The sequence below is a fragment of the Salvelinus fontinalis genome, unplaced genomic scaffold (assembly GCF_029448725.1).
Source record: "Salvelinus fontinalis isolate EN_2023a unplaced genomic scaffold, ASM2944872v1 scaffold_0059, whole genome shotgun sequence".
In the NCBI taxonomy this organism is placed as follows: Eukaryota; Metazoa; Chordata; class Actinopteri; order Salmoniformes; family Salmonidae; genus Salvelinus; species Salvelinus fontinalis.
The window spans coordinates 129,866-153,380 of NW_026600268.1; the positions used below are offsets into that span (position 1 = coordinate 129,866).

The window sequence follows — 23,515 nt, forward strand, 5'->3', positions numbered from 1 at the left end:
GTATACCGCACAAACATCATAAGAGGCCAAATTCGTCAAAAAACGAACCCAAAAAAAACCAAATTCCTCTGCCACCGCAGGACATATTTAACCAAAATTGAAAGCACACATATTAACTAAAATAATTCAACACATATTGGTCCCTCAGCAGCCGACCACTGTCGTCATCAGGGAAGATTGCCGGATTGTCCCAGTCCATGGCTGGTGGCACTCTGGGGGCCCTCTCCTTCCTCAGGCAGGCCACATTGTGGAGGACAGCACAAGCCACAGTAATATCACATGCCCTAACAGGGCTGACCCTTAATTTGTGAAGGCAGTGAAAGCGTGCCTTCAGGAGGCCAAAGGTCATTTCAACTCTGGCCCTGGTCCTGGCATGGGCATGGTTGTAGGCCTGCTGTGCTTCCTGGGGGTCTGTGAAAGGTGTCAGGAGAAAAGGCTGGCAGCCATACCCCCTGTCTCCCAGCAACACACCAGAGAATTCACCTGTCAACACAAAATCTCATCATTACTACCTCATAAACACAGTGATATTCTTGACACAGCCATGATGGTTATAAATAGGGGTTGTGTGGCTTACCTTGTGATAGGCACTGATAGATTTCAGAGGCCCGAAAGATTCTGGAGTCATGGACTGAGCCAGGCCATTTTGCCACAACATTGCTGATCACACAGTCAGCATTGCAGACCATCTGAAATCATAAGATGAGGAATATTACACCAATCAATGCACATCACTGGCAATGCAGAGTGTTCGTCAATGGACAATATCAAAAAGTTATGTTCACCTGAACATTAATGCTGTGAAAGGATTTCCTATTCACAAAATCGGCCTCATGGGCACCTGAGGGGGCTTTTATCCTTGTGTGTGCAGTCCACTGCACCAATGACATTGGGGAAACCTGTCACACAAAGTAATGAGTATCCTACTATGTGTTAACAGTTGTCCTGTAATTTGTAGATCCTCTTACCTGCAATCCTATAGAACTCCTCTTTGATGTCACAGAGTCTTCTGTGGCCAGGGAAGGAGATGAAGACATCTGCTAATGCTTTGATAGCCAGACACACACTCCTTATTGTGCGGCAAATTGTGGCCTTGTTCAGCTGTTCTGCATCCCCCACTGAGTACAGGAAGGCTCCACTAGCAAAAAAGCGCAAGGCCACACAAACCATTTGCTCCACACTCAGTGCATGGCTCCGTGCAGTGCGGTGCTTAATCCTGGGACCCAGTAGTCTGCATAGATACCTGATGCCATCTGCAGAAAATCTGTATCTTTCATATAGATGGTCATCAGGGAAGGCCAGTGGGTCCAACCGGTCCCTGAAGACCCTTTCTCGCCTGAAGGCTCTCCTCAGCACAAGTGCTTCTTCATCCACCACATCTCGCACGAATGGGCATGCCATTGTCAGAGCAGAAAGGAACACACAATTTTGGGCCTTCATATAGGCTAGTGGCCACACCTGGTGCTGGGGGGGTGGGCAAAAGAGGGCGATGCCTTATAACGATGACTTGGTTGTACTGATTGCTGGGAAAAAAAAAAAAAACTTAGAAAGATGCCACCGTCCTGTGTGCTCACAATAAGAGCTCATATGTCATGGCTCACTTGACTTTACGAGAATATACCTAATTTTTATTTTGAGCTGTGTCATCTTCTTGGAGCTGGGGGAGGAAAGAAAAATAATGATTAATACATTTGTGTTACAGTTAGCATACAGTGTACATTGAAAGGCATATCTCACCTCCCTCTCAAGTTTTTTTATTTCAAGGTCCAGTTTCCTAATTGTCCTCTTTTTTATTTCGGACTCCAGTGCAAGATTTTCCATCTTTTTCTTCTTGTACTGAATGTCTATGTCTGCCAGTTCTATTTGGCGCCGGAGGTGGTTGCCATACAACTTTCTGATAGCTTGTGAGCTCTGTGAACACAATACAATTAGCGCAGCGGGAATTTGGCAGGATGTGGTGTCCTTTTATTAATACGCACTATGTTGCCAGGCTGGTTTTCCCACTGTATAGCATCTGGGTCCTGTAAAAGAAATTAGATTTTTTGATTTTGATGAGGACTCCTCACCATTGTAGAGTAAATAGTACTTTCACAGTCTTAACATGATACCTCATGCCTTCTGGAATCCAGAGAGATGGTCTCCTCCTCATCATCGTCTCCATCATGTGCTGTTGCTGCTGCACTGGGGCCTTCACCCTATCACATTTAATCGGATTCATATTGAAGCTAGTAGACAAGACATGCCAGGCCTACAGTATGCCTTTGATGGAGTACTCACTGGATCAGCATCGTCTGGTGCTTGTGCTGGTGGCTCTAACAGGAACACAGTGCTGCCAGACACTGCAAGGCAATAGGTAAACCAAAGTCAGACAGTCCAAATTGATTCAATATGAATGTGGTTGTATCCCATGTAGAGATGGAAGGACATACCTTGAATGAAGCGGGTGGCATCTTGGGAGGAACCTATGCTCGTCTCTTTCCCCCCAGGGATCCCCTCTAAGACAGGCCTGCCTTTATTTAGCTCCAAGGCCATGTCCTCTGCTGGGGTAAGGTCAGCCTTTGGTGACCCACCACCCGTGCCTTGTCTGTGGGTATTCTTTTTCACTGCTAAAACAGTACAGACAATGTGTGAGCAGGCACCTTCTGGGTACAATATATGCTTGTGCTTTGTTAAATATTAGTCAGGGACCATACCATTCTGCAGAATGTTCTTGTATTTGATTTTGACCTGCTGCCATGTCCGTTTTGGCCCGTTCATGTTTAATCTACACACACACACACACACACACATTTAATGGAGTCACACTGCAAAAAATTACTTGGTATTTTTGTCTTGTTTTCAGTAAAAATATCAAAAAATGTATCATAGCTTTATACAGTGTGATGGAGTTACTTTACACAATTTCACTCATATCTGCAGTGCATTTCAATTAAAAATTTAACCGTTTCATAATTACAGTACAACTGCATTTTTGGAGATGTGAATTAAATATTTGAATTGTAATTGTGATGTTTCAGCGGAGCGGTGAGTGTGTAATTGTGCACTACTTACGCATTCAGGCGGTCTGCAATACTTTGCCACGCTTTTTCTCTTTGCTTTATCACTGTGGCGGTGTTGCCTTTCTTCTTAATTATATCTTTTACCTCCTCGTATGCCTCCATGAGGATTTGTGTTTCCGACGGGGAAAAGTACGCGGCTCTAGTTGCCATGGTAAATCAGTTAATCTGTGATCTGTGGCGGGGTCTATTTGAGTGAGCCGTGAGCGCCCCAGGGGCCTGTTGCACAAAAGTAGAATTAAGACATCCGGGATAAATGACTCAGCTGAGCTCAATGAAGCCAAAACATGTGCGTCCAGGCTTAATTGGTTGCACAAAGACCAAGCCAGGATGAGCAGACACGGATTCATTAAGCCAGGTGAAACCAATCCTGGATAGGTGCGCGCTCACGGCTCACTCAAATAGACCCCGCCACAGATCACAGATTAACTGATTTACCATGGCAACTAGAGCCGCGTACTTTTCCCCGTCGGAAACACAAATCCTCATGGAGGCATACGAGGAGGTAAAAGATATAATTAAGAAGAAAGGCAACACCGCCACAGTGATAAAGCAAAGAGAAAAAGCGTGGCAAAGTATTGCAGACCGCCTGAATGCGTAAGTAGTGCACAATTACACACTCACCGCTCCGCTGAAACATCACAATTACAATTCAAATATTTAATTCACATCTCCAAAAATGCAGTTGTACTGTAATTATGAAACGGTTAAATTTTTAATTGAAATGCACTGCAGATATGAGTGAAATTGTGTAAAGTAACTCCATCACACTGTATAAAGCTATGATACATTTTTTGATATTTTTACTGAAAACAAGACAAAAATACCAAGTAATTTTTTGCAGTGTGACTCCATTAAATGTGTGTGTGTGTGTGTGTGTGTAGATTAAACATGAACGGGCCAAAACGGACATGGCAGCAGGTCAAAATCAAATACAAGAACATTCTGCAGAATGGTATGGTCCCTGACTAATATTTAACAAAGCACAAGCATATATTGTACCCAGAAGGTGCCTGCTCACACATTGTCTGTACTGTTTTAGCAGTGAAAAAGAATACCCACAGACAAGGCACGGGTGGTGGGTCACCAAAGGCTGACCTTACCCCAGCAGAGGACATGGCCTTGGAGCTAAATAAAGGCAGGCCTGTCTTAGAGGGGATCCCTGGGGGGAAAGAGACGAGCATAGGTTCCTCCCAAGATGCCACCCGCTTCATTCAAGGTATGTCCTTCCATCTCTACATGGGATACAACCACATTCATATTGAATCAATTTGGACTGTCTGACTTTGGTTTACCTATTGCCTTGCAGTGTCTGGCAGCACTGTGTTCCTGTTAGAGCCACCAGCACAAGCACCAGACGATGCTGATCCAGTGAGTACTCCATCAAAGGCATACTGTAGGCCTGGCATGTCTTGTCTACTAGCTTCAATATGAATCCGATTAAATGTGATAGGGTGAAGGCCCCAGTGCAGCAGCAACAGCACATGATGGAGACGATGATGAGGAGGAGACCATCTCTCTGGATTCCAGAAGGCATGAGGTATCATGTTAAGACTGTGAAAGTACTATTTACTCTACAATGGTGAGGAGTCCTCATCAAAATCAAAAAATCTAATTTCTTTTACAGGACCCAGATGCTATACAGTGGGAAAACCAGCCTGGCAACATAGTGCGTATTAATAAAAGGACACCACATCCTGCCAAATTCCCGCTGCGCTAATTGTATTGTGTTCACAGAGCTCACAAGCTATCAGAAAGTTGTATGGCAACCACCTCCGGCGCCAAATAGAACTGGCAGACATAGACATTCAGTACAAGAAGAAAAAGATGGAAAATCTTGCACTGGAGTCCGAAATAAAAAAGAGGACAATTAGGAAACTGGACCTTGAAATAAAAAAACTTGAGAGGGAGGTGAGATATGCCTTTCAATGTACACTGTATGCTAACTGTAACACAAATGTATTAATCATTATTTTTCTTTCCTCCCCCAGCTCCAAGAAGATGACACAGCTCAAAATAAAAATTAGGTATATTCTCGTAAAGTCAAGTGAGCCATGACATATGAGCTCTTATTGTGAGCACACAGGACGGTGGCATCTTTCTAAGTTTTTTTTTTTTTTCCCAGCAATCAGTACAACCAAGTCATCGTTATAAGGCATCGCCCTCTTTTGCCCACCCCCCCAGCACCAGGTGTGGCCACTAGCCTATATGAAGGCCCAAAATTGTGTGTTCCTTTCTGCTCTGACAATGGCATGCCCATTCGTGCGAGATGTGGTGGATGAAGAAGCACTTGTGCTGAGGAGAGCCTTCAGGCGAGAAAGGGTCTTCAGGGACCGGTTGGACCCACTGGCCTTCCCTGATGACCATCTATATGAAAGATACAGATTTTCTGCAGATGGCATCAGGTATCTATGCAGACTACTGGGTCCCAGGATTAAGCACCGCACTGCACGGAGCCATGCACTGAGTGTGGAGCAAATGGTTTGTGTGGCCTTGCGCTTTTTTGCTAGTGGAGCCTTCCTGTACTCAGTGGGGGATGCAGAACAGCTGAACAAGGCCACAATTTGCCGCACAATAAGGAGTGTGTGTCTGGCTATCAAAGCATTAGCAGATGTCTTCATCTCCTTCCCTGGCCACAGAAGACTCTGTGACATCAAAGAGGAGTTCTATAGGATTGCAGGTAAGAGGATCTACAAATTACAGGACAACTGTTAACACATAGTAGGATACTCATTACTTTGTGTGACAGGTTTCCCCAATGTCATTGGTGCAGTGGACTGCACACACAAGGATAAAAGCCCCCTCAGGTGCCCATGAGGCCGATTTTGTGAATAGGAAATCCTTTCACAGCATTAATGTTCAGGTGAACATAACTTTTTGATATTGTCCATTGACGAACACTCTGCATTGCCAGTGATGTGCATTGATTGGTGTAATATTCCTCATCTTATGATTTCAGATGGTCTGCAATGCTGACTGTGTGATCAGCAATGTTGTGGCAAAATGGCCTGGCTCAGTCCATGACTCCAGAATCTTTCGGGCCTCTGAAATCTATCAGTGCCTATCACAAGGTAAGCCACACAACCCCTATTTATAACCATCATGGCTGTGTCAAGAATATCACTGTGTTTATGAGGTAGTAATGATGAGATTTTGTGTTGACAGGTGAATTCTCTGGTGTGTTGCTGGGAGACAGGGGGTATGGCTGCCAGCCTTTTCTCCTGACACCTTTCACAGACCCCCAGGAAGCACAGCAGGCCTACAACCATGCCCATGCCAGGACCAGGGCCAGAGTTGAAATGACCTTTGGCCTCCTGAAGGCACGCTTTCACTGCCTTCACAAATTAAGGGTCAGCCCTGTTAGGGCATGTGATATTACTGTGGCTTGTGCTGTCCTCCACAATGTGGCCTGCCTGAGGAAGGAGAGGGCCCCCAGAGTGCCACCAGCCATGGACTGGGACAATCCGGCAATCTTCCCTGATGACGACAGTGGTCGGCTGCTGAGGGACCAATATGTGTTGAATTATTTTAGTTAATATGTGTGCTTTCAATTTTGGTTAAATATGTCCTGCGGTGGCAGAGGAATTTGGTTTTTTTTGGGTTCGTTTTTTGACGAATTTGGCCTCTTATGATGTTTGTGCGGTATACTGTGTGTAATACAAGGCTGCAGGGAGGCTACTGCATCCATTCATTTGTCTGTTCAGTTGATGTGTATGGATTTGTCCTGCATTTATTTTAGTGTGCAGACATGCAGGGTGTGTTATATACAGACCTTTGAATGTGTATGTATCATTTTGTATAATATGCTTGGATTCTGTGCTTTCCATCTTGTAGAGTCACTGTGACTTCAGTTTCGAAAGGAGCTGATGGTTTACCTGCTTTGTTTTGTCCTTATTCAATAAAGGAACATAATGTTACACATTGTGTTTTTATATTCATATGGAATGTGTATTTGTTTATATGACAGAGTACTAGGGCCACACTGAAGAAAAAGGATAAAGTCATAAATTTATGAGGCTGGTTCTTTCTGCAGAAAAGCTACATATTGTTTTTACAGTTTTGATACTTATGACAATGTGATACTTAATATTCTGGCACATCAGCATGTCTTTGTTTATGAAACCATACTGAAGTACAATTTCACGAAATGCCCCACATCTGTCATTTTAACAACTGTCCTCCTTTAAAACAACTGGTTACAATATTATGACTTGTGTTTTTTTCCCCTCTGTGGCCCTAATATTCTATCATTTTATATATAGCCTTATAGTCTATGGGAAACTGTAAATTATCTAATGATAGCAACATCATCTAAAAATCATTTTTTATCCAAAATCATTGAAATTAATGATCACAAACGTTTAAATAATAACAGTGGGTCTAGTTATATGTGATAACAATGTATAGTGAGCAGTGAAATAACTATTGGTTTCCATTTGTGGTGACTGCTGACTGACATTAGGGATGAGATTAAATAGATCCTGGAATTTAGCCTGGTCTGGAGCAGGCTAGCTCCACAGAATAAATCTCCATGGTAATTTATACCATAACATATCCTCCTGCCCCCTATCCATCTTTAGTGCAACCGGATTACGGATCAATTGAGCCAGGATCACCAAGATATCCTGGCTTAATCCCTTATCCTAGTTTTGTGCAACAGGCCCCAGGTCAGGAACGTGACAATAACAAAACCTTTTGATATAGCCAATCATTTCAATGACTATTTCACCGGTAAAGTGGACAAACTGAGAAGTGAAATGACAACATTGAACATTGAACCATCATATTTGTGTATTGAAGATCTAATAATGAGAGAAAAGGATTGCTGTTTTGTATTTGGTCAAGGATGTGTGGAAGGGGTGGAAAAACAATTGTTATCCATCAATAATGATAACCCACCAGGTATAGACAGCCTAGATGGGAAATGATTAAGAATGGTAGCAGACTGCATTGCCACCCCTATTTACCATGTCTTTAATCAAAGCCTATAGGAATGTGTGTGTCCACATATTGACAAAGTTGTTGTGAAGATGGGGAGAGGTGTCACGCCCTGGCCTTAGTATTATTTGTTTTATTTATTATTTTAGTTAGGTCAGGGTGTGACATGGGTTATGTGTGTATTTTGGGGTATTATATGGTAGAGCGGGGTGTTGGTTGTAGTGTATGGGTTTGTGTTGAGTATGTATCTAGCTGTGTCTATGGGTGTGTGTAGTTTTCTAGGAAAGTCTATGGTGGCCTGAATGGGTTCTCAATTAGAGACAGCTGGTTTCTGTTGTCTCTAATTGGGAACCATATTTAAGGCTGCCATAGGCTTTAGCTGTTTGTGGGTCATTGTATATGTATATGTCGACGTAAGTAGTTTGTGTGTGCACTTGCGTTTGAGGTTTCACGATCGTTTGTTGTTTTTGTTAGTGTTGTTTAAGTGTTTCGTGATCATCTTTGTTATAGAATAAAGAAGATGTATTCATATCATGTTGCGCCTTGGTCCTCTCATTCATGTCAACACGATCGTGACAAGAGGTGTGTCTGTTATAAAAAGATGTTCTGCGTTTTTAACACAAAGATCAACTGTACTAGTTGTTCAGGGTCTGACAGTGTCCCATCTTGATTACTGTCTGGTAATATGGTCAGGTGCAGCAAAGAAAGACCGAGCAAACCTGCAGCTGGCTCAAAACAAAGCAGCACGCCTTGCCCTTAACTGTACACACAGAACTAACATCATCAACATGCATAATAGTCTTTCATGGCTGAGGGTTGAGGAGAAATTGAATACGTATTCTCTAGTCTTTTTAAGAAACACTTGTATGTTGAAAATGCCTAACCACTTGTATAATCTATTTGCATACACTTCAAACAGACATACAGTGCATTCGGAAAGTGTTCAGACCCCTTGACTTTTCCACATTTTGTTAAGTTACAGCCTTATTCTGAAATATATATATTTTTTAAATGTCTAATCAAACTACACACAATACCCCATAATGACAAAGCAAAAACAGTTTTTTTGAAATATTAGCAAATGTATTACAAATAAAAAACAGAAATACCTTATACAAGTATTCAGACCCTTTTGATATGAGACTTGAAATTGATCTCAGGTGCATCCTGTTTCCATTGATCATCCTTGAGATGTTTCTACAACTTGATTGGAGTCCACCTGTGGTAAATTCAATTGATTGGACATGATTTAGAAAGGCACACCTGTCTATATAAAGGTCCCATAGTTGACATATCATGTCAGAACAAAAACCAAGCCTTTGAGGTCGAAGGAATTGTCCGCAGAGCTCCGAGACAGGATTGTGTCGAGGCACAGATCTGGGGAATGGTACCAAAACATTTCTGCAGCATTGAAGGTCCCCAAAAATACAGTGCCCTCCATCATTCTTAGACGGAAGAAGTTTGGAACCACCAAGACTCTTCTTAGAACTGAGCAATCCGGGGAGAAGGGCATTGGTCAGGGAGGTGAACAGGAACCCGATGGTGACAGGGCTCCAGAGTTCCTCTGTGGAGATGGAAGAACCTTCCAGAAGGACAACCATCTCTGCAGCACTCCACCAATCAGGCCTTTATGGTAGATTGGCCAGACAGAAGCCACTCCTCAGTAAAAGGCACATGACAGCCCCCTTGGAGTTTGCCAAAAGGCACCTAAAGACTATCAGACCATGAGAAACAAGATTATCTGGTCTGATGAAACCAAGATTAAACTCTTTGGCCTGAATGCCAAGCGTCACGTTTGGAGGAAACCTGGCACCATCCCTACAGTGAAGCATGGTGGTTGCAGCATCATGCTGTGGGGATGTTTTTCAGTGGCAGGGACTGGGCGACTAGTCAGGATCGTGGGAAAGATGAACGGAGCAAAGCACAGAGAGATCCTTAATGAAAACCTGCTCCAGTGCGCTCAGGACCTCAGACTGAGGCGAAGGTTCACCTTCCAACAGGACAACGACCCTAAGCACACAGCCAACACAATGCAGGTGTGGCTTCGAGACAATTCTCTGAATGTCCTTGAGTGACCCAGCCAGAGCCTGCACTTTACCCAGATCGAACATCTCTGGAGAGACCTGAAAATAGCTGTGCAGCGAAGCTCCCCATCCAACCTGACAGAGATTGAGAGGATCTGCAGAGAAGAATGGGAGAAACTCCCCAAATACAGGTGTGCCAAGCTTGTAGCGTCATACGCAAGAAGATTCAATGCTGTAATTGCTGTCAAAGGTGCTTCAACAAAGTACTGAGTAAAGGGTCTGAATACTTATGTAAATGTGATATTTCCATTTTTTAAATTGTAATAAATTTGCAAACATTTCTAAAAACGTGTTTTTGCTTTATCTTTATGGGGTAGTGTGTGGAGATTGATGAGGTAATTTATACATTTTTTAAATACATTTTAGAATCAGGCTGTAACGTAACAAAATGTGGAAAAAGTTAAGGGGTCTGAATACTTTCCGAATACCCCACCAGACACGCCACTATGGGTTTCTTCACGGTACCCAAACCAAAAACAGATTTAATGCGTCGCTCAGTTACACTACAAGGTCAACATTTTAGAACACCTCCTCGTTCAATTGTTTTTCTTTATTTCTACTATTTTCTACATTGTAGAATAATAGTGAAGACATCAAAACTATGAAATAACACATATGGAATCATGTAGTAACAAAAACACTGTTAAACAAATCAAAATATAATTTATATTTGAGATTATTCAAATAGCCACCCTTTGCCTTGATGACAGCTTTGCAAACTCTTGGAATTATCTCAACCAGCTTCATGAGGTAGTCACCTGGAATGCATTTCAATTAACAGGTATGCCTTAAAAGTTCATTTGTGGAATTTCTTTCCTTCTTAATGAGTTTGAGCCTATCAGTTGTGTTGTGACAAGGTAGTGGGGGTATACAGAAGATAGCCCTATTTGGTAAAAGACCAAGTCCATATTATGGCAAGAACAGCTCAAATAAGCAAAGAGAAATGACAGTCCATCATTACTTTAAGACATAAAGGTCAGTCAATATTTTAAGAATTTTGAACGTTTTTTCAAGTGCAGTAACAAAAACCATCAAGCGCTATGATGAAACTGGATCTCATGAGGACCGCCACAGGAATGGAAGACCCAGAGGTACCTCTGCTGCAGATGATAAGTTCATTAGAGTTACTAGCCTCAGAAGTTGCAGCCCAAATAAATGCTTCACAGAGTTCAATTAACAGACACATCTCAACATCAACTGTTCAGAAGAGACTGCGTGAATCAGGCCTTCATGGTCGAATTGCTGCAAAGAAACCACTACTAAAAGACACCAATAATAAGAAGAGACTTGCTTGGGCCAAGAAACACAATTGGCCAAGAAACACATTAGGACCAGTGGAAGTCCAAATTTGAGATTTTTGGTTCCAACCGCCGTGTCTTTGTGAGACGCGGTGTGGGTGAACGGATGATCTCCGCATGTGTATTTCCCACAGTAAAGCATGGAGGAGGAGGTGTTATGGTGTGGGGGTGCTTTGCTGGTGATACTGTCAGTGATTTATTTAGAATTCAAGGCACACTTAACCAGCATGGCTACCACAGCATTCTGCAGTGATACTCCATCCCATCTTAGTGGGACTATCATTTGTTTTTCAGCTGGACAATGATCCAATACACCTCCAGGCTGCGTAAGGGCTATTTTACCAAGAAGGAGAGTGATGGAGTGCTGCATCAGATGACTGGGCCTCCACAATCCCCCGACCTCAACCAAATTGAGATGGTTTGGGATGAGTCAGGCCTCAGAGTGAAGGAAAAGCAGCCAACAAGTGCTCAGCATATGTGAGAACTCCTTCAAGACTGTTGGAAAAGTATTTCAGGTGAAGCTGGTTGAGAGAATGCCAAGAGTGTGCAAAGCTCTCATCAAGGCAAAGGGTGGCTATTTGAAGAATCTCAAATATAAAATATATTTTGATTTGTTTAACACTTTTTTGGTTTCTACATTATTCCATGTGTGTTATTTCATAGTTTTGATGTCTTCACCATTATTCTACAATGTAGAAAATAGCACAAACAAAGAAAACCTTTGAATGAGTAGGTGTTTTAAAACTTTTGACCGGTAGTGTATGTATAGAGCTATGTCATCATGGAATGTTCTGCCACCAGAGGTTAATCAGGCAACAAGTTTAGCTTAAAAATCTGATTAAAAAAACATATTGTATCACAGAGCCTCTCCTCTGTCTAAAGATCTAATTAAACTGTACTGTGTATGACTCGTTTACGTATCCAATTACCAAATCAGGGCTAAAAACAGGTCAAAGCTGCCCACTTGGAGATAGATATAGCCTTGTTAATATCTAACAATCCTCATAACCCTTTAACCTTAACAAATGGTGGGAGTTTGGTTGTATAATGTTCCTCCTAAGGTGACAGACAGTGAATGTTCTGAAGGTAGACCTAAACTCTGTGAGACTGTAATATGTAATACTGCGGTGTCATGGGATGAAAGGGAAGTCTTATCTATGGTCAATAATTCATATTTTATGCAACTGAAGGTTTGCTTTATTTTTCGTAGGACATTACGTTCAATTAACTTGACTGTTAACTATTTAACATTTCACATCATGATTTATATAGCTGTAGATGGATCTGACTTCTTTCTTTTATATTAAGGTTTAATACAACAATGCCTGTCCCTTAAAGTGATACATACCTACATTACATATGGCTGGCTATACGACCTACATTTCTCTCCACTATGGAGAATGGCGAGGAGATTCAAGGAAGGGAGGGGAAATCTGGTCGCTGAGGGGTTAAAAACCAAAAGTGATTCCGTTGTGTTTAGAAGGAGGTGGGTGGTAGGGAATGGAATGGCGAGAGATATATCACGATATATATTACAAACCACCTCGCCTTCAGGGTAAACATCATGATACAGTGGATATTAAAACTATAAGGGGTGAGAGTGACACGTTCAGAAAATAATATGTCAGCACCTGCGCGCGGATGAGGAAACGGTATGTAGCTAATAGCCCTAATCTGTTGGATAACACAAGGATTATAAACGAAAAAGCGAGCAAAGCGCTTTTGTTTATAGCAGTACACTCTGGGGTAGTATTCAGCATGGATCAGAAATGAATGTATAAGGTTGCGTGTTTTGCTCCTTATGGGAATCCATAGAACATCGATCAGATGTCAAACGACTGTACCGGATGGGGTTTGCGTGTTGGGAGCATTCGAAGATGCGTACACGTGTCGCTTGATCTGCGCGCTGTGGTTCAATCTGCATACATTTTACTGTAGCTATGATTGTAGCCTATAAGGCGTGTTTCTCCATTGCATATGCTAGTAGTTTACAGTAGTCTACATTAGGCTATTATAACAACAAATGCGTTATAAAGGGGGTTTTTGGACACCAGATTAATTAAACACATGGACAGCAATCCCGAAGTGCTGAAGTGAATGGGCAGCCACAGTGCAATGAAAACATCACCATAGGAATAAACACAAACATGGAAATAAACAACAGACTATCAATCAAATAATTGAAGAATTATAATCATATGAAAACCTGCATATTTAAAACCACTACTGAAGGTAGTTTTAACCTAAAGTACTTTCCATAATTGATACGCTATTTCTGTCAATGCATTTTAATTTATGTGTGTTAGCCTACATCTTAATAAGTAGGCTACAATTAAAATTCGACTAGCCTACTTCAGGCTCCTCTCTATAGTCCAATGTATTAAGGACATTAGGACATGCTGGTACCTTCAGGAACCTGCTTCATTAGCACTTGCTAGAGCAGCAGTTTAGGGTACAGGACCAGATGTTAGTTGGGCGGAATGGGTTTTTGGTTTGTGAGTTGAGCAGACTAGAGGCTTTGTCGCACCAGTGAAGAGGAGCGAGACGGGAGTGTTCTTGGCCAGTGTACCGCAGCCAGTGCCACGCGGGAACTCCATGCCCTGTCCGGTTACCTGGAGACACCAGGCGACCACACTGGGGCCACGAGACCAGGTGATACTACTCCAAAGCACGCGACTCGCATGTTCCCGCCAGTGCCATGGATGACTCTGGAATCATTCGACGTCGGAGGCTCCAGGTGAGAACTTTCTTGTTTCAAATATTTTCGGGAAAATATTCGATCACGAAAAAAATGACAGTAAAGCGAGAATCCTTAGAAGAAACAAAAACAAAGCGACTCCCTGCTTTTGTTTTGGTAAAACGTTTAGGGATGGGCCTGGAGAAATGTAACTACTATCAAATTCACAACGTTAGATCTATCGATGCAAAGACTGAACATCCATGATGTCAACATTATCATTTTAACCATGTTTTGAGGCTATACAGTGTGTGTTTACATTTATATTATTTACTAACATTGGAGTAAAACAAGCTTATATTTGTGTTCTGATGGGGTAGGCCCACAACAGTTGAACTAAGCTAACGAGGCAAGTTATATTCTTTAAGAATCAATGGGTATTATTAATATATCATTCCAATAGTTGATGTAGCAACTAAGCTTTAAACTAGTCAAATAATAATTCAAAGGTACATAATATTTTACAAACAAATGAAAGCAAACTATGTTCTAAATTGGCTAGCCTTAGCCCCTAGGCCTAATGCAGGAGACTAATGGAATATCAAGTTACAATTTGATGCATTAGCTCATGCTGCATGACAGAAGGTAGTAACTACTTTTTCCTAAGGGAATTATATTCACTTACTACAGGAAGCAAATCGGTCTCTAGTTAATCTCTCCCCTCCTAGGTCCTGGGCCCCCTCCCTGCATGCACATCTATGGGACCCTTCTGTCTCCTGTGACCATCAGAGATAATTCCACCAAGGCTGACATGGGCCATAGTACTAAAAACCTGATTAAACACCATAAAATGTTACAATGTTCTAGAAGACATCTTCTTAGAAGTTTGAGCAGAGATGCTGAATTATAGGAACAGCATATGAATGTTCCTGTTATTCCATGAGGCCCTTATGGCCTTTTCTTGTAAAAAACAATCATCATAATAATCAGAATCTCTTTCGGGCAGCCATACTCACAGAATGTATGCATTCAGACAAACAGTATATACACATACAAACGCGCGCACACACACACACACACACACACACACACACACACACACACACACACACACACACACACACACACACACACACACACACACACACACACACACACACACACACACACACACACACACACACACACACACACAAGCTCTCTCTCTTCTCTCTCTCTTCTCTCTCTCTCTCTCTCTCTCTCTCTCTCTCTCTCTCTCTCTCTCTCTCGCTCTCTCTCTCTCTCTCTCTCTCTCTCTCTCTCTCTCTCTCTCTCTCTCTCTCTCTCTCTCTCTCACACACACACACACAAACAGGACGTAGACAGACATGCATTTGCAAGTCAAACCAGCACATATGATCATTAGCTCAATTCCCAATGGAGTGTGTGTGCGCGTGCGTGGATGTGTCTATTCGTGCATGCGTGTGTGTACACATTCATGCTTGTGTGTGTGTGTGTGTGTGGGTGTGTGTTGAGTGGAAACCCGTTGCCATTCAAGACATCAATATCCACACACAGGCTAAATGCTAGTGGGAGATGTGAGGATGTGGTCTTCCTCTACTCTTAAAGCCCATTACCAGGCACTAGTAGACTAATGGTAGGACTAATGGTAGAACTAATGGTAGGACTAATGATAGGACTAATGATAGGACTAATGATAGGACTAATGGTAAGACTAATGATAGGACAAATGGTAAGACTAATAATAGTACTAATGGTAAGACTAATGATAGGACTAATGGTAAGACTAATGATAGGACTAATGGTAAGACTAATAATAGGACTAATGGTAAGACTAATGGTAGGACTAATGATAGGACTAATGGTAAGACTAATAATAGGACTAATGGTAAGACTAACGGTAGGACTAATGGTAGGACTAATGAGAGGACTAATGATAGGACTAATGCTAGGACTAATGGTAAGACTAATAATAGGACTAATGGTAAGACTAATGGTAGGACTAATGGTAGGACTAATGGTTGGACTAATGATAGTACTAATAATAGGACTAATGGTCGGACTAATGATTGGACTAATGGTTGGACTAATGGTTGGACTAATGATAGTACTAATAATAGGACTAATGGTCAGACTAATGATAGGACTAATGGTAAGACTAATGTAGGCTAACAGCTCTTTGCCCAGAGGGAAGGACAACCAAAACAGCCAAGGGGCCGTCACACACACACATACATACACACATAGAGGGCAGAGGCAGCTTCTGTTGGCTAGACCCCAGCCTCAGTAAAGTGGCTTGTAATTCCCCAGGCTGGCTCCACTTTCACTTGTCACTGCCAAAGGGTGTAGAGGGGGTGGGTGGGGCCAGAGAAGCAAGGGGTATGACATGGGACACGGAGGGGGCAGAGGTCAAGGACTCAAACCCAGACAGACAGTGTAGTGTGTGTGTGTGTGTGTGTGAGTGAGTGAGTGTGTCAACTCTAATCCTCTCCCTAGGCCACTTCATAAGCCAGTATAACACAGGCATCTCTGTGTCTTTGCTTGCTTGTTTGTGTGTGTGGGTAAGTAATCACTAGGAGCGACGAAGACTCCTGTCAGGCTCCAGATTGACCCGTCCAACCACCCACGTGTGAGTTTGTGTGCGTGTGTGTGTGTGTGTGTATGTGTATGTGCGTACAACATCACTGCATGGCCAGTGGTTCACAGTGACAGCATGTAATTTGGCTGTCCTGAGTGCCTCTCTTAGGTTTATCCACTAGTAGCTGTTCATAGGAAACACAGAAGGAGATCAGGCAGACACATGGTGTGTGTCAGTATAGATAACTGGATGTATATTGTATAAGTCAGTCATGTCAGTGGCAATATGTTCATGTCAAGATAGATCACTGTATAGATGACCATCTACATGTATATTGTAGTAAGTTATGCTAATGATATCATGTCAATGTCGACGACAGTCGACAAGCTTGGCACACCTGTATTTGGGGAGTTTCTCCCATTTTTCTCTGCAGATCCTCTCAAGCTCTGTCAGGTTGGATGGGGAGCATTGCTGCACAGCTATTTTCAGGTCTCTCCAGAGATGTTCGATCGGGTTCAAGTCCGGGCTCTGGCTGGGCCACTCAAGGACATTCAGAGACTTGTCTCGAAGCCACACCTGCATTGTGTTGGCTGTGTGCTTAGGGTCGTTGTCCTGTTGGAAGGTGAACCTTCGCCCCAGTCTGAGGTCCTGAGCGCGCTGGAGCAGGTTTTTATCAAGGATCTCTCTGTACTTTGCTCAGTTCATTTTTGCCTCGATCCTGACTAGTCTCCCAATCCCTGCCACTGAAAAACATCCCCACAGCATGATGCTGGCACAACCATGCTTCACCGTAGGGATGGTGCCACGTTTCCTCCAGACGTGACGCTTGGCATTCAGGCCAAAGAGTTTAATCTTGGTTTCATCAGACCAGAGAATCTTGTTTCTCATGGTCTGAGAGTCTTTAGGTTCCTTTTGGGGAACTCCAAACGGGCTGTCATGTACCGTTTTACTGAGGAGTGGTTTCTGTCTGGCCACTCTACCATAAAGACCTGATTGGTGGAGTGCTGCAGAGATGGCTGTCCTTCTGGAAGGTTCTCCCATCTCCACAGAGGAACTCTAGAGCTCTGTCAGAGTGACCATCATGTTCTTGGTCACCTCCCTGACCAAGGCCCTTCTACCCTGATTGCTCAGTTTGGCCGGGCAGCCAGCTCTAGGAAGAGTCTTGGTGGTTTCAAACTTCTTCCAGTTAAGAATGATGGAGGCCACTGTGTTCTTGGGAACCTTCACGGCTGCAGAAATGTTTTGGTACTCTTCCCCAGATCTGTGCCTTGACACAATCCTGTCTCGGAGCTCTACGGATAATTCCTTCGACCTCATGGCTTGTTTTTTGCTCTGACATGCACTGTCAGCTGTGGGACCTTATATAGACAGGTCTGTGCCTTTCCAATCAATTGAATTTAGCACAATTGGACTCCAATCAAGTTATAGAAACATCTCAAGAATGATCAATGGAAACAGGATGCACCTGAGCTCAATTTCGAGTCTCATAGCAAAGGGTCTATTGCTGCATGCAGAGGAAACTGCAGGTCTGAAATACATCAAAAAGCGTGAAGACTTCTGCCTGAAGCCCAAACACGCCACAGCGTACATGTTGAACCCCAAGTATGCTGGCAAGAGCATCCTGTCTGGTGCAGAGATCAACAAGGCCTATGGTGTCATCACTACCGTGTCTCGCCACCTTGGCCTGGATGAGGGCAAGGTTCTTGGCAGTCCGGCGAAGTACACTTCGAAGCAAGGGCTTTGGGATAGAGATGCAATATGGCAGTCGTGCCAACATATCTCATCAGCCACCTGGTGGAAGGGACTTTGTGGATCTGAGGCTCTTTCCCCTGTTGTCTCCATCACCCTCCAAATCCCACCAACATCAGCCGCCTCAGAGCGCAACTGGTCCTTGTTTGGGAACACACGCACCAAAGCACGCAACGGGCTGACCAATACAAGGGTTGAAAAATTGGTGGCCATCCGGGCAAATTTTTGGCTTTTTGAGCCTGACAACGAGTCATCCTCAACAAGGTTGGAAAGTGACAGTGAAGATGAGGCCTCAGAGTCTGATGTTCAAGAGGTGGACATTAAGGACTTCCAGGGAGAAGACATGGAAGCCTGAGAGGAAGACAACCAAAGCTTTAGTTTCTAGACTATCATTTTACAGATGTATGTTGAAAACATTTTTGGGAGATGCGATGGATCATTGCGGATCATTCAATATTCCCTTTCTTTTGTTGTTCAGTGAAATCATCCATGTGAAGAGTCAACTAATTTTACCTTATCATAAGTAGACACAATTGCAGATATATTAAATCCTTCCAATAAAAAAATAAAAAACTATTTAGTTACGAATTGAACTTTAATTTAAGTTTTATGTTTCTGTCTCCATATGATATGGTAAATATATCCAATGCAAAAAACATCTACATTTAAATGGTATTAATTTGCATATATTTCCGTTAATTCCCATATTTTCCCGTTAATTCCACCTCTGAATATTCCCAAAAATGTGCAACTCTATGTGTGTCAATCAGTCAGTCAGTCATATTACGGTAATGACAATATGATCATGTCAATATAGGTGACAGTGTTTCCTTTAGGACTGATTGACTCAGTAGCAGCAGCAGCAGTCACTCTTCTCACTACATCAGTCTTCATTATGTTAAACTGTATGTACTGTAGTTACAACCTAGAGTGGGATGATAGGTGGTCCAACTCTGTTCTGGGCAAGCTGCCAACTTTCAATTTCCTTAACAGGAAGGGATAAGAACTGGATCATTTGAGAGGAGAGAGGACGCAGCCAGTATACTACTGTCAGTCACTGATTAAAAAAAAGAGGCTAAACTTGTAAGACATAGACTGTCCAATACAAAAATTGATTGTTGAAGTTAAAAACCCTTATTAATTTGTAATTTCACTGTCGGGAATGTTGAAAGGAAACAAAATGGCTTCTGTGCCTGGCTCTTGTCACTGAAATTTTTATCTGCTGTTTTGTCTTCTTATAGGATTCCTTTAGGTGTTAGTAGCCTAAGATTATCATCAGACAGCTACAGTTGTTCTGCAGGGGAGAAGAAAGTGCTAGCATAGTGATATTCTGTTATATCAGGTAATGCTAATTTATTGGTTCTTGACAGTGTCAGAGAGACTTGTGCTACATGAATTCACGCCCACATTCAATCTGCGACCCAAATGGCACCCTATTTGCTATATGGTACACTGCGAGCCCTGGTCAAATGTGGTGCACAATGTAGGGAATAGGGTGCCATTTGAAATGCAGACATAGTCAAATTCTTTCCACTAAAGGTCATTAAAGATACTTGTACAAGTGAGCTGTAAGAATATTAAGCTGAGGAACAGGGATGACATTCACAAAATCAAGGAACTGTAACTGTCTACATTTATTTGAGTGTTGGCATATTACTACTGAAAATGGTTTGTTTTTTGTCAAACTCTCAAATGACGAATGGCACCCAATTCCTTATAGCATACTTATTTTGACCAGGGCCATAGTGTAATCTTTTCTGCCAGCAAAGAACTGTTAGTCTCAGAGCCTCAGCGTACCAACTACAGAGAAACTTTTTGATTATGTCCAAATTTATTTCAAAGTGTTGGCAGTTGGTATTTTACTGAAAAGGGGTTCTTTCTTTTCAAACACACCTCTGTCTCTCTCTCTGTGGGTAATTATGAGCTAAGGAAATGTTGAGGAATTAAATGCTGTACGAGTTGTGATACGTTTTGTGAATGTCTTAGCTGAGAAGTTAATCTTTTTTGGATGGTGTGTTTCATCTTATTTCAGAACAGAGCGACTGAGGGGGGAACTCACAGAAAGGACTCGCACTTAACCGCTAATGACAAATAATAGCATGAGGGTCCACATGCAAAATTGAGTGAGAGAGCCTGAGAGGGGTGTGGGGAGATGTTTGTGTTTGTGTATGTGTGTACACTACAGTGTGTGTGTCTGTATGTGTGTACACTAAAGTGTCTGTGCATGTGTGTGCGTGTGTGTATTTGTGTACACTACAGGGTGTGTGTGTGCGTGTCTGTATGTGTGTACACTAAAGTGTGTGTGCATGTGTGTATGTGTGTACACTACAGTGTGTGTGCATGTGTGTATGTGTGTACACTACAGTGTTTGTGTGGGTGTGTGTGTTCATTGATTAACATGTGGAAAGGCTGAAATGCAGAGACACAGGAGGTCTGTCATTGTGACGGGGTTCTTATCCACTATCAGAAAATCAGGAAATGGCTCCTCACGGTTAGGCATTCCCATGATGACTCACTGAATTCATGCAAAGTTGCTCCAGTTTCAACAGTTTAACCCATGAAATATCCAGTTAATGTACTGTACTACCAATACATGTAGTAATGTTGTTCTATTTGCTAATACATTTAGTTCTACAATAGTTGATGTTATTTTGCCCATGTTTATTAGACATGACAGAATATATTACTAGGGTCTAGTGGTCTGTGTTCTGTATTGTCCACTCTAACGTTTGTCCAGGGGGCTTGTATGACCTGTATGAAAAGTAGTGCACTAAAAAAGGAAAGGGTGCAATTTGGGACGGAGGATGCAATTTGGGATGTTGGATGCAATTTTGGACGGAACCCAAATTGATGGGAGATTTCACAGAATCACTATAAAGGTGGGAGGTTTAATAGATGATTGACTTCATATAGAGGGAGCCATCACTTGCCCTTCCTAATCCTATGTTTCCCTTCCTAGCCATTACTTAATATGTTGCCATTTTGTCCTTCCTAGCCATTACTTAATATGTTGCCATGTTGTCCTTCCAAGCCATTACTTAATATGTTGACATGTTATCCTTCCTAGCCATTACTTAATGTTCCCATGTTATCCTTCCTAGCCATTACTTAACATGTTGACATGTTATCCTTCCTAGCCATTACTTAATGTTCCCATGTTATCCTTCCTAGCCATTACTTAATATGTTGCCATGTTGTCCTTCCTAGCCATTACTTAATATGTTGCCATGTTGTCCTTCCTAGCCATTACTTAATATGTTGCCATGTTATCCTTCCTAGCCATTACTTAATATGTTGCCATGTTGTCCTTCCTAGCCATTACTTAATATGTTGCCATGTTGTCCTTCCTAGCCATTACTTAATATGTTACCATGTTGTCCTTCCTAGCCATTACTTAATGTTGTCATGTTATCCTTCCTAGCCATTACTTAATATGTTGACATGTTATCCTTCCTAGCCATTACTTAATATGTTGCCATGTTATCCTTCCTAGCCATTACTTAATATGTTGCCATGTTATCCTTCCTAGCCATTACTTAATATGTTGACATGTTATCCTTCCTAGCCATTACTTAATATGTTGCCATGTTATCCTTCCTAGCCATTACTTAATATGTTGCCATGTTGTCCTTCCTAGCCATTACTTAATATGTTCCCATGTTGTCCTTCCTAGCCATTACTTAATATGTTGCCATGTTATCCTTCCTAGCCATTACTTAATATGTGCCCTTCCTAGCCATTACTTAATATGTTGACATGTTATCCTTCCTAGCCATTACTTAATTTGTTGCCATGTTATCCTTCCTAGCCATTACTTAATATGTTGCCATGTTATCCTTCCTAGCCATTACTTAATATGTGCCCTTCCTAGCCATTACTTAATATGTTGACATGTTATCCTTCCTAGCCATTACTTAATATGTTGCCATTTTGTCCTTCCTAGCCATTACTTAATATGTTGCCATGTTGTCCTTCCAAGCCATTACTTAATATGTTGACATGTTATCCTTCCTAGCCATTACTTAATGTTCCCATGTTATCCTTCCTAGCCATTACTTAACATGTTGACATGTTATCCTTCCTAGCCATTACTTAATGTTCCCATGTTATCCTTCCTAGCCATTACTTAATATGTTGCCATGTTGTCCTTCCTAGCCATTACTTAATATGTTGCCATGTTGTCCTTCCTAGCCATTACTTAATATGTTGCCATGTTATCCTTCCTAGCCATTACTTAATATGTTGCCATGTTGTCCTTCCTAGCCATTACTTAATATGTTGCCATGTTGTCCTTCCTAGCCATTACTTAATATGTTACCATGTTGTCCTTCCTAGCCATTACTTAATGTTGTCATGTTATCCTTCCTAGCCATTACTTAATATGTTGACATGTTGTCCTTCCTAGCCATTACTTAATATGTTCCCATGTTATCCTTCCTAGCCATTACTTAATGTTGCCATGTTGTCCTTCCTAGCCATTACTTAACATGTTGACATGTTGTCCTTCCTAGCCATTACTTAATATGTTGACATGTTGTCCTTCCTAGCCATTACTTAATATGTTGACATGTTGTCCTTCCTAGCCATTACTTAATATGTTGACATGTTTTCCTTCCAAGCCATTACTTAATATGTTGACATGTTATCCTTCCTAGCCATTACTTAATGTTGCCATGTTGTCCTTCCTAGCCATTACTTAACATGTTGACATGTTGTCCTTCCTAGCCATTACTTAATATGTTGACATGTTGTCCTTCCTAGCCATTACTTAATATGTTGACATGTTTTCCTTCCAAGCCATTACTTAATATGTTGACATGTTGTCCTTCCTAGCCATTACTTAATATGTTCCCATGTTATCCTTCCTAGCCATTACTTAATGTTGCCATGTTGTCCTTCCTAGCCATTACTTAATATGTTGCCATGTTATCCTTCCTAGCTATTACTTAATATGTTGACATGTTGTCCTTCCTAGCCATTACTTAATATGTTGACATGTTATCCTTCCTAGCTATTACTTAATATGTTGACATGTTGTCCTTCCTAGCCATTACTTAATATGTTACCATGTTGTCCTTCCTAGCCATTACTTAATATGTTGACATGTTATCCTTCCTAGCCATTACTTAATATGT

General features: G+C 41.9%; 1 protein-coding gene and 4 long non-coding RNA genes across 6 annotated transcripts in view; 3 read left to right on the plus strand and 2 right to left on the minus strand.

Moving 5' to 3' along the window:
- Positions 1–609: 609 nt before the first annotated feature.
- Positions 610–1,046, minus strand: LOC129842676 (uncharacterized). The gene is made up of 3 exons (XR_008757663.1): positions 969–1,046; positions 786–899; positions 610–689 (listed from the first exon to the last, which is right to left on the minus strand). It is a non-coding gene; the product is annotated as an uncharacterized LOC129842676 (long non-coding RNA).
- Positions 1,047–2,269: 1,223 nt separating this feature from the next.
- Positions 2,270–3,166, minus strand: LOC129842672 (uncharacterized). The gene is made up of 3 exons (XR_008757661.1): positions 2,694–3,166; positions 2,430–2,606; positions 2,270–2,339 (listed from the first exon to the last, which is right to left on the minus strand). It is a non-coding gene; the product is annotated as an uncharacterized LOC129842672 (long non-coding RNA).
- A 107-nt stretch (positions 3,167–3,273) lies between these two features.
- Positions 3,274–4,428, plus strand: LOC129842671 (uncharacterized). The gene is made up of 3 exons (XR_008757660.1): positions 3,274–4,011; positions 4,099–4,275; positions 4,366–4,428. It is a non-coding gene; the product is annotated as an uncharacterized LOC129842671 (long non-coding RNA).
- A 1,230-nt stretch (positions 4,429–5,658) lies between these two features.
- Positions 5,659–6,113, plus strand: LOC129842674 (uncharacterized). The gene is made up of 3 exons (XR_008757662.1): positions 5,659–5,736; positions 5,806–5,919; positions 6,016–6,113. It is a non-coding gene; the product is annotated as an uncharacterized LOC129842674 (long non-coding RNA).
- A 7,922-nt stretch (positions 6,114–14,035) lies between these two features.
- LOC129842647 (microtubule-associated serine/threonine-protein kinase 1-like) overlaps positions 14,036–23,515 on the plus strand; it is a 96,430-nt gene continuing 86,950 nt past the window's right edge. Inside the window, exon 1 of one of the 2 annotated variants that reach the window (XM_055911271.1) lies at positions 14,036–14,113. In XM_055911271.1, coding sequence (XP_055767246.1) covers positions 14,075–14,113 — 39 coding nt within the window. In that variant the 5' untranslated portion in view covers positions 14,036–14,074. The remainder of the gene's footprint in view (positions 14,114–23,515) is intronic. The other variant, XM_055911272.1, reaches the window with a different exon arrangement.